The following is a 17,832-nucleotide window of genomic DNA, read 5'->3' as shown; positions in this document are numbered from 1 at the left end:
CTGGGCGGGACAGAAATACTCCAGCTACACACCAAAACACATAAAAATAAATTTTAAAAATATTTTGAGAAGCCAGGCAGTAGTAGTGGTGCACATGCCTTTAATCCCAGCACTCGGGAGGCAGAGGCATGAGAATCACTGCATTCGAGGCCAGCCTGGTCTACAAGAGCGAGTTCCAGGACAGCCAGGACTGTTACACAGAGAAACCCTGTCTTTGGGGAAAAAATTGAGAATCAGGATGAAGTCAGTATAAGTCAGAATCATCAAAGTAAAAAGTTAAAAACATAACAATTTATAAATGTTCATCATGGCAATCCCAGTGGACACCAGAGCTCTGGGTTAATTCTAACTGTAACAGTGTGCCAGGACACACGCGTGTTGGGACTAAAGGTGTGCCCCACCACCACCCGGCATGCTTTTGGTTTCTAAGTTAAGGTTTCACTGACAGAGAAGCCTAGACTGACTTCAAACTCAACTATCTACCTGCCTCCATCTCTTCAGTATTTGGACTACACAACACTAAGTTGCTTTTGATTTCTGGCTGTTTTGTTATTTTGATCAGTGCTGAGATCAAGCCCAGGGTTTAATGCACGCTGGGCAAGCACTCTGTCCCCAAGCTGTGTCCCGTGCAGACAGCTTTGTGGTTTGCTTCTTGCTCTTTTATCTGTGTCAGAGGCCTGTGTCATGCGCCTCAATGCTGACTTCATCTTCCTAAAGCAGTGGTCGTCCGCCAGGGCCACCAGGGCTAGTTCTTCTCTCTCGGGGTCCAGAAAGGTGCTTGTTTGTCACACTTGGGGAATGCTGCAGACGTCTAGCGGCAGAGGTCACAGGTCCTTAACATTCTACAGTGTGCTAGGCAGCCGCCCACAGGCCTTTAATCCCAGATCTTGAGAAGCAGAGGCTGAGGCTGGTGGATCTCCCTGAGTTCAAGGTCTGCTAGTCTACAGGGTGAGTTCCAGGACAGCCATGGTGGTTACGTGGAGAAACCCTGTCTTGAGAAACTAAAAAAAAAAAAAAAAAAAAGAACTTCCTAGCTCCAAATTACTGTGTTGCCTAGGCTGAGAAAATTGTTTAAAAGTTATCTAGAAAGTCAGTTTTGAGTCAACTAAGTAACTTTCTTCCTTCCTTCCTTCTTTCCTTCCCTTCCTTCCTTCCTTCCTTCCTTCCTTTTTGTTTTGTTTTTTGAAACAAGGTTTCTCTGTGTATCTTTGGCAGTCCTGGCCTCGAACTCACTGCTATCTACCTGCCTCTGCCTCCCGAGTGCTGGGATTAAAGACTTTGGGTCAATTTTTGAAGGCATTTATGTTCCTTAAACCTTGTGTTGACTCCATTAGTGACTTTAGAGGAGCTAGGATTTGCCATGCTTCTTGATGTGTAGGTGATACTCAGCAAATGTTTTCTCTGTGTGTGTGTGTGTCTGTGTGTGTGTGCGCAGGCGCATGTGTCTGTGTGTGAGTGTACACTATAGGTTAGGAAGGTGGTTTTGTTCTTTTTTTTTAAATGGGGTCTCTCTGGGTAGACTAGAACTCACTGTAGCTCAGGCTGGCCTAGAACTTGTGACAAGCCTCTTCCCTCTGCCTGTCCAATGCTAGGAATAAAGGGATGTGTCCCTACACCAGCTAGAAAGATTCTCCTCTCTGTATTGTCGGGGATTGCATGCACACATTCTAGGCAAGCAGTCTACCGGTGCAGTACACCACCAATCTGCCGCTGGGAAGATTTTTTTTTTTTTTTGCTAAACTGTTATTTTTCATTTTTCTGTTATGCTGAGATTGAACAGCAATGGATGTGCCTGCCAAACACTCCCAGTGAGTGAAGCATGAGCCCTGACCAGCTGTGTGCATGCGTGTAGAGACCAGTGTTCCAGTTGTTCCCTTCCTTATCTCCTGAGACAGGACTGGTCACTGAGCTCAGAGCTCACCGATTTGGCTAGCCCCGGGGCTCCCATCTCCGCCTCCCTAGCATGGTCCTCACTTAAAGCACTTTTCCTGAGCCATCTCCCTAGCCTGCTCTGGTTCTGAGATAGAGTCTCACTGTGTGGTTTGTAGCTTGGAACCATGTGGAGCAGGCGGGCCTCCCAACTTGCCATGAGGGCTGGGGTGACAGGTGTGTAGTACCGTGCCTTGTGACACACGGTTCTTAATTCATTCTCCCTTACAGGCTTCCTGGTGATGCTAAGGTGTTGTTTTGCTTCTGTATAAACTTTTTTAAAATTCAGGAGGCTGGAAATTACCAAAACATAACTGTCTAGTCACTTTCTGTTGCCGTGACGAAACACCGTGACCAAGGACAACTTAAGGCAGGGATTGTCTTGCATTAAGGTTCTAGAGGACTAGAGTCTGTGATGGTGGGGAAGGCCTTGGGCGCTGGCAGGAATAGGAGCAGGTAGCTGACTGTTACATCTTCTATCCTCACACGGGACGGGGGGGGGTGGGGGGGTGGAAAGAGACAGACAGACAGATGAGGCGGGGATACAGAGAGGGAATGAGAGAACGGGAAATGAGGTGGTGGCACCACCAACTGGTGACCGAGTGTTAAAGCCTGTGGGGCACATTCCTCATTCAAATCACCACAGACCTCATGTATGTACTATGGCATGTATGTATGTGTGTCCCCATCCCACACGCAATAAGTAACAAGATAAAATTGGATGGTCTGACTCTGAGTCCTGAGAACTGACTCATCTCTTCAAGACCATCACAGGCTGAGGGATCAGCATAACATAATGTGTTCAACTCAAGTCTGACCGGTCGGTCGGGTGGACAGAGAGGCCGTGGACAGTGTTCAGTTTGACCTGTCGGTCAGGTAGACAGAGAGGCCGGGGACAGTGTTCAGTCTGACTTCTCTGGTCGGGTGAACAGAGAGGCTATGGACAGTGTTCAATCTGACTTCTCTGGTCGGATGGACAGTGTTCAATCTGACTTCTCTGGTCGGGTGGACAGGGAGGCTATGGACAGTGTTCAATCTGACTTCTCTGGTCGGGTGGACAGGGAGGCCGTGGACAGTGTTCAGTCTGACTGGTCAGTCAGGTGGACAGAGAGGCTGGGGACAGTGTTCAGCCTGACTTCTTTGGGTTTGACCTTTGTGAGCTCCAAGGCAGCAGAGCAGCTCTGCTCTTCTCTGTCCCCGTCACAAGCACTCATTCAGGTTCTCACCATCACCTACAGTTTTTTGTCTCCAGTCGCTCCCCTGTTGACACAATGAGGTTTTTTTTGTTGGTTTTGGTTTTTTGAGAAAAGGTCTCATTATGTAGCCCTGGCTGCCCTGCAACTGACTTTGTAGTCAAGGCTGGCCTTGGACTCAGAGATCCGCCTGCCTCTGCCTCCCCTGTGTGTGTTGGGACTAAAGGTGTGCGCCACTGTACCCAGCGATAGTTTTTTTTGAGGATTGAACCCGGGGACTCGTGCACAGTAGGCAAGCGCTCTAGCACAAAAGAGAAATGTCATCAGCTCCTTGTTAAACCTTTCAGTGACAGCTCATGGCCTTTGTGCCGGAGTCTAATTCCACGTGGAATTCTTGGTGGCCTGGCCTTTGCTGGCTTGTTTAGACTCTGTCGTGACAGCTTTTTGTACCCCTCAGGCCCGCCTTCCACCTAGCTAGCTCTTACTGCCCTAAGGACACATTTCTGGAAAATGTCTCAGAAGCTCCCTTCTTCCAGCCTGGGCTGGGAGTCCTGTCTGTCTCAGCCTCCAGGGTCACCTGCATCGCATCGTGATGTGTGTGCGCTAATGTGATGTTTGCTCTCCCCGGATTAGTCTTCACATCCCTTGGGTACCAGATTCTCAATGAATGTCCATGGAGTGAATGATGGGATTTGGCAGTGAGCATGTGTTTTGACCACATCGATGCGGCTTTTTCTGTAGTGACCTCTTTTTCTTGTTACTGCTTCCAGGACCTGGGTTTCAGTGATGAGACATGGGGTATGACGTAACGCGTTTCCAGGGGGACGTTGACGAGGACCTTATCTGCCCTATTTGCAGCGGAGTCTTGGAGGAGCCAGTACAGGTGAGTGGGTATAAGGGCAGGTTTGCGGGGGCAGCCTATGGCAGTAAAACTACCAAAGAACATACTCTTGAGGAATGGACTCCTGGGGTCCCTGTGTTCTTCTCCCATTCCTGCCCCCAGAAGAGCTTTGGTACAGAGGAGATTTGTGGTTACAAGGAAAATAATGACATCCTGGAGTGTATCTAGACCTGGGTTCATTGAGATATTTGTGGTGTACAATAGTCAGCTGTGGGGGGCTGGAGAGATGGCTCAGAGGTTAAGAGCAGTGCCTGTTCTTCCAAAGGTCCTGAGTTCAATTCCCAGCAACCACATGGTGGCTCACAACCATCTGTAATGAGGTCTGGTGCCCTCTTCTGGCCTGCAGACATACACACAGACAGAATATTGTATACATAATAAATAAATAAATCTTTAAAAAAATAGTCAGCTGTGTATTTCTTCCCACAATAGCTTGGTAGTTGCTTTTTTTGTAAGAACTCTAAGGTGAGAACTCGAAGGTCTGTGTTCTGTCCATGACTAACCTAGGCTTGTTTGATCAGTTCGTGCTGCACTCGGACAGCGAATGCTTTGTGTGCCCAGCTGTCTCCCTGGAACCTCTTTTGCCTGCCTTGAGTCTAGCATCTAACAGATGGGGACCCCTTTTTCTTCCTGGGAGCTACTGGGAGGTTAAGTGGATGTGAAAGCTGCCAAACCAATAGGTCATTTTCTCTACCAGCCCAACCAGGCTCTGAGTCATTTGTCTTCTCCTGGGATAGGTTGAGAAGCTCGGAATTGCCAGGCAAACTGAATGTGAATCTCACTGACACAGACGTGCATGGGACATCATCCTCCATGAGCCTTATTGCCCTCGTTTTGCAAATACCAATTATTCCTTTGCCACTTGGCCAATTGAGATGATACAAACCAGGACACCAATTACAGTCATCTCATTGCTGCTTTTAGACTCTTCACAGGGCTGGCTTCCCTCCAGACTGAGCTGACTCTTCCTCTCCAGTTTTCAGCCGCCGGAAGGAGCAGAGTCAGGTCCACCACAAATGGCTGTCAGTCCTGGAACCAGAGCCCTTTCTGTGTCTTTGGAGCTTATTGCTGTTAAAGGCACTTTAGATGGATGTGAGCAACTGTCTGGTGTGTCAAGAGGTCACAGGGGTCCTGCCCCTCTTTCTTGGCAGAGCATTGTTGGCTCTCTGGCACCGTCATTTAAGGAGAGTCACCTGTAGAGATGAAAGGTTGTCAGTGAGCCCAAAGTCAGGAGCCGCCCCCGTCTCCAGTGTTCCCCTCCTCAGGAGTAGGCAGGTGGCCCTCCTGGTAGTCAGTTTGTTTCGAAGGGCACTTTTGGGCTTGTCTTACCACGGAACTATTTACTTAGTTATGAATGGGTATACATTGAAATGATTTTGAAGTCAAGCTGCAGCTGGAGAGATGTCACAGTGATGTCGAGGACCCGCTGATGTCCCAGGGAACCCAGACTAATTCCCAGCACCATGTCTGGTGGCTTTCTACTGCTTTAACTCCAGCTTTAAGGGGTTCCAAAGCCTCTGGCTTTCTCGGGCACCCACACTCACGTACGTGTCCCCCGCAGACACAGCTACACATGATTGAAAATAATAAAAGTAAAATTGTCAAAGGTCAAGGGAAAACTAATTTTTCTTTCGTGGCGGTTCTCAGTTAGGAATGGGGCTCGTGTCCGCTTCTCCCGGGAAGTGCCGGGACGCCAGCTGGCTTGGGTCCAGGCCCTGTGCATGCTGCCTCAGTCTTGTCTAGCAGGCCTTGATTCCTTGCTGCCTTCCGTCCCCTTTGGCTTTTAAAATGTTCCCACCTCCTCTTCAGGATCCCCTGAGCCCTGTGTCGAGGGCTTTGATGAAGATTCCCATTTAAGACTGAGTGTTCCAAGGTCCCTCACTCCCTGTTGGAGGGGCTCAGAAGAAATTGTGTGAAAAACTTTTTCCAATTACAAAAAAAAAAAAAAAGAAGTATCTTCTAATGTAATTTAATTACATTTTTAAAAATCACATTTAGAGTGTGTCTGTGCATGTGTGTCCTCGAACACACTAGTCAGAGGACAACTTATGGAATCAATTCTCTTTTTCTTTTTTTATTATTATTTTTTTAATATTTATTTCTTTTCTTTTTAATATTTATTTATTTATTTATTTATTATGTATACAATATTGTGTTTGTCTGTATGCCTGCAGGCCAGAAGAGGGCACCAGACCTCATTACAGATGGTTGTGAGCCACCATGTGGTTGCTGGGAATTGAACTCAGGACCTTTGGAAGAGCAGGCAATGCTCTTAACCACCGAGCCATCTCTCCAGCCCCCTCAATTCTCTTTTTCGACAGGAGTCCTGGGTGCTGAACATGAGGTGTGGCAAGCACCCTCATCTTCCGAGCTATCTCACCAATCCTTCTCTAGTTAGTGCCTTACAGATGACTGCAAGTGTTTAAGGGAAGCCAGGAATTTAGCTCTCGTTTTCTTTTTTGTGGTGCTAGAAATGGCAGCCGGGCTCCGTTCCTGCCAGGCAGGTTCTCTGCACTGAGCTGTATCCCCAGCCCGGTTTGCCCTTTCAAATGATCGTTCTGACTGATAGATGCAGCCTGGATAAGAAGAGGCAAGAGGAACCAGTTGGGAGGCATGCTTAATAATTTAGGTCAGAGATGGTGTGATAGGAACTTGGAATGGGTTCGTAGCAATAGAGGAGAAAAGCAGACAGATCTCAGGTTGTTTTCTTAGAGGCTTGAAGATGAACCAGGTGTGTTGGCACCTGCCTTCCCTACATAGCTGCTACACGGATAGGATGGCCCACATGTGACTTTGTTTTAAAAAAAAACATGGGGCCACTAACATTTTACCTATTATTTTGTGTGTGTAGTGAGTGGGCATGAGTGTGCCATGCTGTGGCCGACTTTGCCTTCCTCTAGACGTCTTAGCAATTGTTGTGTGTGCAGTCCTGTCAGCAATTAGTGATTGACCGCCTGTGTCATCACCCCATTGTCCTGGGTGTTATTTATGTCTCTTAATGTTGTGTAACCTTGTTTATCTTAGCTCACAACTCATTTGTACTCTTAAACACAGAAGTAAGTCGGATGCCTGACCCGAAAACGCCCTGCCCCAAATAGGTCTATAATTTGCCATGACCCTGTGACCAACCCCTGGACCTCTGGGCCTAGAACCTGCTCCAAGGCTTGACTGGCTTCATGGTTATTGTTAAGTAAAAATAATAAGAAAGGCGGCTCTGCCGGCACAAGAAATCCAATTAGGTCAAATCAAACCAAATCAAAATGCCCATCGTTTTATTAAGAATGATGCTCTCGGGTGGCTGAGCGAATGGCGGGGAAACAGAAAGGCAGGGAGCCCATGCAAACCCAGAACCACACGTTTCTCCTCTGGGAGCCCACTTAAATACCCTGGCATGCTGGGATTTGGAGTCCAGAGCAATGCAACTCCCAGGCCCGGGGGCTGGGATGGATGCCAGGGGCTGGAGGCTACGCTTCCAACTTAACAGTTATCAGATCCAGGCTCTCAGCTCAGAGGCTTGGCTGGCTTCGTGGTTATCAGATCCAGGCTCTCAGCTCCTGATAATTCCCTTGTGTCCCTTTTGCGCCTCCCTGTCCCTTCTAGGCACCTCACTGTGAGCATGCTTTCTGCAACGCCTGCATCACCCAATGGTTCTCTCAGCAGCAGACGTGTCCGGTAGACCGCAGCGTTGTCACGGTCGCCCACCTGCGCCCCGTACCCCGGATCATGCGGAACATGCTGTCAAAGCTGCAGATCGCCTGTGACAACGCTGTGTTTGGCTGCAGTGCTGTTGTCCGGCTTGACAACCTCATGTCCCACCTCAGTGACTGTGAGCACAACCCGAAGCGGCCCGTGACCTGTGAACAGGGCTGTGGGTGAGAGTCCCTCCCTCCGCCCCGTTCAGATAAGGCCTTCCATTTACGCTCCTGTAGGCTCCCTGCCCGCAGATCTCACTTTCCAGCTCTGGCCACTTTGCTCTTGTATTGTTAAAAAAAAGAGGACAGCAGCCCTCTGATAACACTGAAGATGGAGGCACTTTGCTTTCTCTCCAGTCCAATATCCTCTCTCTCTATCAGGCTGCCTGTTCTAGTTTCTAGCCTCTCGTGTTCCCTTCTGCCCTATTTTCTGTCTTTGTGGGGTGGGAAATATTCGATTAAACACTGGTACCTGGAACAGCAATCCAGGACTGCCCAGAAGAAATATGTGTGCTGGTAGACTCCCACTGAGTAGCCTGACAGGACACAGCAGTTTCCCTCCTAATTTAGAACGGCATCCTAAGAATCGGGCAGGCTCTTAGAGGCTCAGAAGATGGGGTGGAGGTGGGGGTGGGGATGTGTTACTCCCAGTTGGTAGAGTGCTTGCTTTCCTATACACAAAGTTGGGGGTGTGGGGGAGATCAGAAGTGTCAAGGTCATCCTTGGCACAAGTTGGAGGCCAGTCTGGCCGCACGAGACCTTGTCTTAAGGTGTTGGTGGGGTCCTCCGCAACATTAAGTCTCGATGGGTGGAAGTTCAGTATGTGGGGCCAGGCAAAGAAAACGAAGAGAGGAGGCTGGAAAGATTGTTGGCCGTGTGAGCAGCGGATAGAAGAAGCTGAGGAAGCTGTTAGCACGCAGGTCCTGTTGAATAGCCTGTTCTCTCTTACCCCACTCTGGACTGCAGCCTGGAGATGCCCAAAGATGAGCTGCCAAATCACAATTGCATTAAGCACCTGCGCTCCGTGGTGCAGCAGCAGCAGACGCGAATCGCAGAACTGGAGAAGACATCGGCTGAACACAAGCACCAGCTGGCGGAACAGGTGGGGCCCAGCAAGTGAGGGGGCATGCCTATCACCTGTCCATCACAGACCCCCCCGTGAGACCACAGCAGATACTCTGTAGAGAGTCAGCTGGGATGTCCTCACTTCCTACATCCACTCACGTCACTCAGTCACCTGACACCCGCGGAGCGCCTTCTTCACGAAGCCACTCTGCTAAGTCCTGGGGAGACAGCTGGCGTGAGACAGCCCTGCCTGTCCCCTCGTAGAAATTTGTAGTACTGTTCCGCAGATATCCTAAGCACCCTCATTCTCAGATTGCTGTCTGGCCTGACCGTCCCCTCTGGCTGTCCTTCCCCCCACAGAAGCGAGACATCCAGCTGCTGAAGGCTTACATGCGTGCGATCCGCAGCGTCAACCCCAACCTTCAGAACCTGGAGGAGACAATCGAGTACAACGAGATTCTCGAGTGAGTGTCATTCGGGATGGGTGTGCAGTCTCTCGCTCCATGGCCTGGCACCAAGGCCCCAAAGGAGGAAGAGCAGAGGAGAGCAATAAGAGAAATCGGGCAGGGCCACTGCTGTGTGGAGGACGGGCAGCAAGAGGAGCAAAACTCTCAGCTCCAGTACTGATCTCTTGTTCATTGGGGTGGATGGAGGAGGACCCCTACCTGAGGATGCAGTTTGTCAGAGTCAGCTGAGGGCTACTCAGAACCAAACGGATAATTTGCAGCCCAGAGGAGCTAGGCAGTGATGGCACACGCCTTTAATCCCAGCGCTCAGGGAGGCAGAGGCAGGTAGGTCTTTGTGAGTTCGAGGCCAGCCTGGTCTACAGAGCTAGTTTCAGAACAGGCTCCAAAGCTACAGAGAGAAACCCTGTCTCAAAAACAACAAAAAGAGGAGTGGAGAAGCAGGGTGTGTCCAGGGAAGGCATCTAAAGCGTGGGGAAACCCAGCAAGTGAACAGGGGAGGTTGGGGAGGCCTGCACAGTTGATGCCAGACTGTGAGTGTGAGACTGGAGTGCAGTGGTGCGAGAGGGCGCAGCTCTTCATCCAGTACGCTTGGGGGAGCAGGCACTGCAGCATGCTAGGCACACGCTGGGACCTCAGAGAATAACAGTCTAGACTCGCGGGGCTGAATATGGTGAGTGATGGGACCTGGACAGGACCAACTAGGCAAAGATTTGGGTTTTCTGGACCAGTGCTGCAAAGAAAGTCAACTACCCTACAGAGCACGTAGTCATTTCTGTTAGGGGAAAAAGCCAGAGCAGAGGAAGGCATGATCTGGAATGAGCATCCCAACCCTCTCCACAGGTGGGTGAACTCCCTCCAGCCTGCTAGAGTGACCCGCTGGGGAGGGATGATCTCCACGCCTGATGCCGTGCTCCAGGCTGTAATCAAGCGCTCGCTGGTGGAAAGTGGCTGTCCAGCCTCTATTGTCAACGAGCTGATTGAAAATGCCCATGAACGGAGCTGGCCCCAGGGTTTGGCCACACTAGAGACGAGACAGATGAACCGGCGCTACTATGAGAACTACGTGGCCAAGCGCATCCCTGGCAAGCAGGCCGTTGTGGTGATGGCCTGCGAGAACCAGCACATGGGTGACGACATGGTGCAGGAGCCGGGGCTCGTCATGATATTTGCGCACGGTGTGGAGGAGATCTGAGAGAGCGTGACTGGCTGCCAGGAGAGGTAGAATTGGAGAGCCCACTGCTCCAGCCGCTGAACCCTGAGTTCTCCCTGTCCTTATGTCATGGCTTGTAATTGAGCCACACACTTCCTGCTTTTCTGGCACGAAGGACCTTGGGGCACTTTGGTCAGCTTTTCAGTGGGTGAGCTCAAATTCCTGCCTGTTGCCATATTCATTCCCCCAAATGTCTGTAAAGTTTCAGTCTGGGTGGAGAAATCCCCACTTCTGTATTCTCCTGCCTAAGATCCCTGGCTCCCAAACATTTTCAGAAAGCACAAAGACATTTGTTTTCCCTAGAGGATCAGGGCGGAGTAAGGAATCTCTAACTGTCCCTTTCCTCTGAAACCTCTGAAACCAGGGCATCCGAGCAGGCGGGCTCAGCCTCTTAGTAAGCAGCGAGATCAGGACCTGCTCACCACGGACGGCTCTTGGGGAAGACTGGAGGTCTGCCGAGTGCACCCCTCTGCAGCCCCCTGGCCGTGCAGGCCAGGACACTGAGATGCCCATTGAACTCTCCTTTCCCACCCGTTTTCATAATTATGGAAGGGCGGGCAGGGCTGGGGTGGAGGTTAGACTTTGGGGTTCATACACTCAGCAGGAAAGCAGGAAGCTGCTGTCTGGCTCTGCTGACTAGGATAGGTACTGCCTCTCATGGATGTCCGTGGTACCTCCATAGGCCCCTCCCCAGCCCTGTGATTGCAGTGAGTTTGAGTTCCTTCAACACTGTTTATATTCGCAGTCACAAGTCCCTTCTGTTACCCACTTTTGTTTTCATAGAATGGCCTGATTATGGCTCTCCTGCTCTCCAGCCAGGCCACATTGTTGGCAATTTAATTTATTTACTTTTTTTTTTAAGAAAGGAAAAAAAAAGAAAAAAAATCAAAACTTAAAACCTTTTTTTTGCTGCTCCTATTGTGGGGATTCCGGGTAGGGTGGGTTTGGGTAGGACCTGTTTTATATGTTTCCTTTCTAGCACAGTCTTTGGTCTGATACCTGCTCTAACCACCCCCCTCCCCTGGCACCCTATCTGAGGCAATACCTGTGTCCCATGAAGAATTTGCTCCTGCCCTCCTGGTCTTGTGAAAACCCTAGAATCGGCATGTACATTTTGAAGGCGACTCTTCTCCCGTTTCCTGAGGAAACTTCTGTTTATCTGGGTCTTGACCTTCAAATGGGGCACAAATCACATGTCTCCAAGTGCAGCCTGAATGCACTGCCTGACCCGGATCCATTGCTGGGTCCCTGTGTGACTGTAGGGTGAGCAAGGAGGAACAGTAGGTTGGAGTGCGGATGGCGGTTTCTGGGCTCCCCTTCACCATACAGTAGCTTCTCTCTGGGGGTTTCATTCCAGGCAGCTGTTGGTCTACGTAGTTGAGTCATGGCTCCCTTAGGGTTGGGGTGGAGGTCTATATCTTGAGGACCTTAAGGAGAAGGCAGGTGTTCCAGCTCCAGGACACTGCTCAGGTATTTGAAAGGCTGCTGTAATTAGTTGGATTACTACATTTCTTCATTCCTCTTTGCCCTGCCTGCCTCATCCAGGCCCACACTGTCCTTCCCTAACTCTCGGATGAGCGAGGAGGCCAAAGCTTCCATGCCCTCTGCACCGGTGTCTGCCCTTCTCTGCTGTGCTCTCTCTGCTGTCCGTGTGTTCCTGCACTAATAAATCTTTCACTCAACTTTAAATTCTTAATGGCTCCCCTTATGTACAGAATGCTTCCTTGCTTTGACCTTGTGTTTTCATTGCCCACCCTCGTTGTCAGGTGTCCCCTAAACTGACTTTGCGAAGCCTCAAGTGTCTGTGGAGCTGTGTATCCATCACGTGCTCTGTCCTTCCTGCCTCCAGTCAGCTGAACTGTATTCTCTTTGGAGTGTGTGCCTTTGGCCTGAATTCTGCTTTCCTAAATGGTCCTGCATTTGGGGGACGCTAAGAAGACTTGCCGGCACTCGATCTGGAAGCCGACAGCAAGTGAGGAAGGGTCTCCCGACAATACATGTAGGGAAGGAGGCGGGAACCACTATCCTGCTGTCTTCAGCCCTGGTCAGGACTCCCCTGGGCTGGGGAGGTGGCTACGGAGGAAAGAATTCTTGCTGCCCGAGCATGAGGGTCTGAGCTCAAATTCCCAGCACGTGCAGAAAAGCCGAGCATGGCCAAGATGTCTTTTAACTCCCTCTCTGTGTGGGCAGAGATGGGAGGCTCACTGGAGCTTGTTGGTCTCTACCCTGACTCCAAGTTCAGTGATAGATGTCTCAAGGGAATAAGGTAGCTGGGTGTAGTGGTGCACACCTTGAATCCCAGCACTCGGGAAGCAGAGGCAGGCGGATCTCTGTAAGTTCAAGACCAGCCTGGTCTACCGAGTGAGTTCCAAGACAGCCAAGGCTACACAGAGAGACCCTGCCTTGAAAAACAAAACAAAAGGTTGAAGGAATAAGTCAGAGTAATAAAACAGGACGCCCAGCATCCTCTTCTGACCACCTGGAAATTATGGGTATGCACACGCATGTCAAATATGTGCTCACATACTTCTGCTAAACATATTTATTACTACTTTCTTCCTACTGTGAGAAACCACCAAAGAGTGTATGTGTATTTGTTAAGATTTACATATATGAGTGTTTTGCCTGTGTGTATGTATTTGTACACCACATGCATGGCTGTTGCCCATAGAGTCCAGAAGGGCATTGGATCCCCTGGAACTGAAATCACAGATGGTTGGGAGCTACCATGTGAGTGCTTGGGTTTGAACCCAGGTCCTATGAAAGAGCAGCCAGTGCTCTTTAACCACTGAACCATCTCTCTAACCTTCAACTTTGTCAACTAGTTGACCCTTTATCATGAGCTGATGTGAATCTATTGGAGTTCTCCTGACACAGGGGTTGGGGAAAGGATGTTCTTTTTCTGGAGTCCACACTTTCATGTGCAGAAACTGATCGGACCATTGGGCCTTCTGCCGTGATGCCCGGACCGTGCTGAGCCTTCTGCCGTGATGCCCGGACCGTGCTGAGCCTTCTGCCGTGATGCCCGGACCGTGCTGAGCCTTCTGCCATGATGCACACCCGTAGTCCAAGCACTATGAACATTGAAGTGGGAAGATTGCTGAGTCAGAGGCCATTTGTTCTGCACAGTTCCAGGCCAGCCTGTGCTACGTATTGGGGTGAGGGTGGAGGACAGAGAGAGATAGAAGGAGGAAGAGAGAGGAGAGAGAGAATGATTGGCAGTCACAGTGTGGAGCACTGAGAAAGTATGTGCCTGTGTCAGAAGAATCCTGTTACTTTTTCCCCTTGAAGCAGTTTTTTTTTTTTTTAAGTATGAGTGTATGAAAGTTTTGTCTGCATATGTGTTTGTGTATCACATGCATGCATGGTATCTAAGGAGAGCAGAAGAGAACATTTGATCGCCTAGGACTAGAATTAAGCAAGGGTTGTGAAGCTACCATGTAGGTGCTGGGAACTGAGCTTGGGTCCTCCTCTGGAAGAGGAGTCAGTACTCTTAACCACTGAACCATCTCTTGTAGTTGGAGGATGCTTGTTCGTTCCCAGCTACCCAGACCTGAAATAATCACACAGGAACTGTATTATTACAACACTGCTTGGCCTATTAGCTCATGCTTCTTTTTGGCTAGCTTTTATATCTTAAATTAACCAATTTCTATTAATCTGTGTATCTTCACATGTTTGTGGCCTACAGGTAAGATTCTTTCCAACATCCAGCATCTATCTCCTGTGGAGGCTACATGGCTTTTCCTTGGCTCTGCCTTCTTTCTCCCAGCATTCAGTTTAGTTTTCCTGCCTAGCTCTATTCTGCCTTGTCATAGACCCAAGCATCATCTTATTAACCAATAAAACAACACATATACAGAAGAACTTTCCATATCAGCCTCTCCATTCCCCGCAGTTAATTCTGAATGCCTTGAATGGCCCCTTGTCTTCTTTCTAGGTTTCACAATTCTTTTACAGATAGGGCCTCACTGTGCAGCTTCTCTGACTTGGCCTGGAACTTGCTATAGCCTTTAACTCACAGAGATCTCTGCCTATCTCTGCCACCACACATGCTCCATAGAGTTTTTATTTTGAGACAAGAGTCCTTTATTAGTCATGGTAAGTAGGTAGAGAAATAGGTCAATGGTAAATATGAAGATCTATTAGTCGCTTACAGGCTGTGGTTCAGCTAGTCCAGCAATGGCTGCCCAGCAATGGAAAAGTCCAAGAATCTAATAGTTGTTCATTGAGGCTGGACGCCTCATCAGGTCTTCAGCATGTGCTGGAATCCTGGAGGAGGCCCTGTGCCAGTGAAGGAATGGACCTGCCAGCAAGAGGAAGCAGCCAAAGACGAGCCACCTTCCCCATGTCCCTTCTGTAGGCTGCCACTAAAAGGTGTGGCCCAGATTAAGGGGGGGGGGGTTCTTCCCTCCTCAAAAGATCCACATTAAAAGTGACTTTTCCCACTTCAAATGATTTAAGAGAAAAAAATGTCCCTCACAGGTGTGCCCAGTTGCTTGGGTTTTAATTAAATTCCAGATGTAGTGTTAACAACCAAGAGCAGCCATTATAAACCCACCCCTTGTCAACGTAACATACCATGACATCTCCAATGTCATGCTTAACTTGCAAATGGAAACTATAGCCATGTCATAATCATGCTTTTCTTGGTAACTCAAAACAAATACTGATACCCTCTCAATTGATGCTACATTACATGATAAATCAAGCCAGTGTGGTAAGGCTCACCTTTAACTCCGGCACCTGGGAGGCAGAGGCAGGCAGATCTCTTGAGTTTGAGGCCAACCTGGTCTACAGAATAAATTCTAGGACATCTAGGGCCACACAGAGAAACCCTGTCTCAAAAAACCAAAAGAAGGAGAACACAAATATCTGTGTAAGCGTGGTGTTTTCCTCGGGGTTATTACTGGGATGAAACACCATGACTAAGCAACTTGTGGGGAAGAATTTGTTTGACTTTTGTTTCCACATCGCTGTTCATCTTTGAAGTCGGGATAGGAACCTGGAGGCGGGAGCTGATGCACAGACCGTGGAGGGGAGCTGCTTACTGGCCTGCTTCCCATGGCTGGCTCAGCCTGCTTTCTTAATGAACCGAGAGAGGGCCCCACCCGGAATGGGCTGTCTTCCCCCAACCCCGTCCGCCAGTCACTAAGAAAATGCCCTACAGGCTCGGCAGCCATTTTCTCAGGTGAGGCGTCCTCAGCTCCTGCAGTGCTGGCTTTTGTCAGGTTGACATAAAGCTATCCGGCACACACATTCCTAACAAAATCGGACAGAAAGCTCAGTTATGATCATTTCTGCAACTGGTCACGCAGCCTTAGCTGGTGTTTATGACCGCCTTCTCCACCCATTCTGTATCTCCTCTACCCTCAACAAGCCCCTCGGCGGGTCCTGATTCTTTTCCTCAAGGAGTGACCCTTCCCTTCATTCCTGAGGGCCTGTGCCCTTTGTCACCCTGCCTGGATTAGACTGTAGTTTCCCATCAACTTTACTTACAGGACATGGTTGCACCAAGAGATAACCTGAAAGATCTCCTGCGCTCCAGACCTAATCTTTCTGACCTCCATGGTGGAGAGGCAGTCCAGTTTCCTCATGGTGATACGGGTCAGTCACCCCTCCTAACACTGCTATTCCTTTCCTAGCCTGATGGTGTAAGGGCATCCAAATTCTGAGAATTGTGAAGAATTTGTTTTGGTGACAACAGAACAGACCCAACTGTCCCACCACTACCCCTGTCTCTTCATTGTGTGTGTGTGTTTTCAAATTTGGCTACATTAAAAAAATTAGTCAGGTGGTGGTGGCACACACCTTTAATCCCAGCACTCAGGAGGCAGAGGCAGGTGGATCTCTGTGAGTTCAAGACCAGCCTGGTCCACAAGAGCTCTAAAACTACAGTGAAACCCTGTCTTGAAAAACCAAAAGAAACAAACAAACAACAAGAAACAAAACAAACAAAACCCGAAAAGACATGAGTTTAGAGGCCTAGAGGTGAAGCCTACTCAGTAGAGCGCCTGGCATTCACAAAGCCTAGGTTTGATCCCCAGTTTAGTGCGCCACCCCTGTAATCCTAGCACTTTTTGGAGGCTAGACAGGACTGAGAGTTCAAGGTCAGCCTGACCCTGGCAAGTCTAAAAGAGCAGGCTGGGGATTAGCAAGAGTCAAGTCATGGTTTCTAGATAACTTTTGGGCAGCTCACCATTGCCGCTAACTCCACTTCCTGTCCATCCACTGCCGCTAACTCCAGTTCCTGTCCATCGTCCATCCACTGCCGCTAACTCCAGGTCCATCTGCTGCCGCTAACTCCAGGTCCCGTCCATCCACTGCCGCCGCTAACTCCAGGTCCCGTCCATCCACTGCCGCCGCTAACTCCAGGTCCCGTCCATCCACTGCCGCCGCTAACTCCAGGTCCCGTCCGTCCACTGCCACCGCTAACTCCAGGTCCCGTCCGTCCGCTGCCTCTTCTGGCCTCCACATACATGCACAGCTGCACACATAGAAGTCTTTTCAGGGGAGCCGGAGAGATGGCGCAGTGTTAAGAGCTCTTGTTGCTCTTGCAGAGGACCCAGGTTTGATTGTTGACATCCACAGGTTAGTTCACAGCCATTTGTGACTGCAGTTCTAGGGAACCTGATAGGAATGCACAAGGTAAAGCAGTCACACACACAACTTCTTGAAAATAATCTTTTAGGGGCTGGAGAGATGGCTCAGTGGTTAAGAACATTGCCTGCTCTTCCAAAGGTCCTGAGTTCAATTCCCGGCAACCACATGGTGGCTCACAACCATCTGTAATGAGTTCTGGTGCCCTCTTCTGACCTGCAGGCATACACGCAGACAGAATATTGTATACATAATAAATAAATATTTAAAAAATAATAATCTTTTAGAAACAAAAAATGGGCTGGACAGATGGCTTGGGGGTTAAGAACACTTAATCTTGCGGAGGACCGAGATTTGACCCCCTAACACCCACAAGGTGGCTCACAACCATCTATAATTCCAGACCCAGGAAATCTGACTCCCTCTTTTGACCTCCACAGGACCAGATACACAGGGGCTGCATAGGCAAAAACACAAAAATATTAAAAATTAAAACAAACTGAGCATAATAGTGTTCCCCTTCAATCCCAGCACTGGAGAGTTAAGGGGCAAGCAGATCTCTGAGTTCAAGGCCTGCCTGATCCACACAGTGACTTCCAAAGGCTATAGTAAGAGTCTCAGAAAAAACAGACTGGCAAGGTTGTTAGCAGGGCGAAGGTGCTTGTTTGCTGAGCCTGCTGGCCTGAGTTCAATTCCTGGGACATACATGAAGGAGTGAAGGGACTCCGACACGCTGTCCTTTGACCTGGATAGGCCTGCTTACGAACACACAAAG

The 17,832-nt window shown here is 49.4% G+C and overlaps 1 protein-coding gene across 3 annotated transcripts in view; it reads left to right on the top strand.

Annotated features, from left to right (window-relative positions):
- The window catches only part of Rnf41 (ring finger protein 41), a 29,820-nt gene extending 17,674 nt beyond the window's left edge, over positions 1-12,146 (top strand). For 2 of the 3 annotated variants that reach the window (XM_005371188.3, XM_013355170.2), the window contains exons 3-7: positions 3,893-4,005; positions 7,624-7,895; positions 8,682-8,817; positions 9,141-9,244; positions 10,088-12,146. In XM_005371188.3, the coding sequence (XP_005371245.1) occupies positions 3,916-4,005; positions 7,624-7,895; positions 8,682-8,817; positions 9,141-9,244; positions 10,088-10,439 (954 nt within the window). In that variant the 5' untranslated portion in view covers positions 3,893-3,915 and the 3' untranslated portion in view covers positions 10,440-12,146. The remainder of the gene's footprint in view (positions 1-3,892; positions 4,006-7,623; positions 7,896-8,681; positions 8,818-9,140; positions 9,245-10,087) is intronic. The other variant, XM_026778037.1, reaches the window with a different exon arrangement.
- The last annotated feature ends 5,686 nt before the right edge of the window (positions 12,147-17,832 follow it).

Source organism: Microtus ochrogaster, unplaced genomic scaffold, assembly GCF_000317375.1.
Source record: "Microtus ochrogaster isolate Prairie Vole_2 unplaced genomic scaffold, MicOch1.0 UNK99, whole genome shotgun sequence".
Lineage (NCBI taxonomy): Eukaryota > Metazoa > Chordata > Mammalia > Rodentia > Cricetidae > Microtus > Microtus ochrogaster.
The sequence above is the reverse complement of the archived record's forward strand: the minus strand, read 5'-3'. Positions and strand labels throughout refer to the sequence as shown.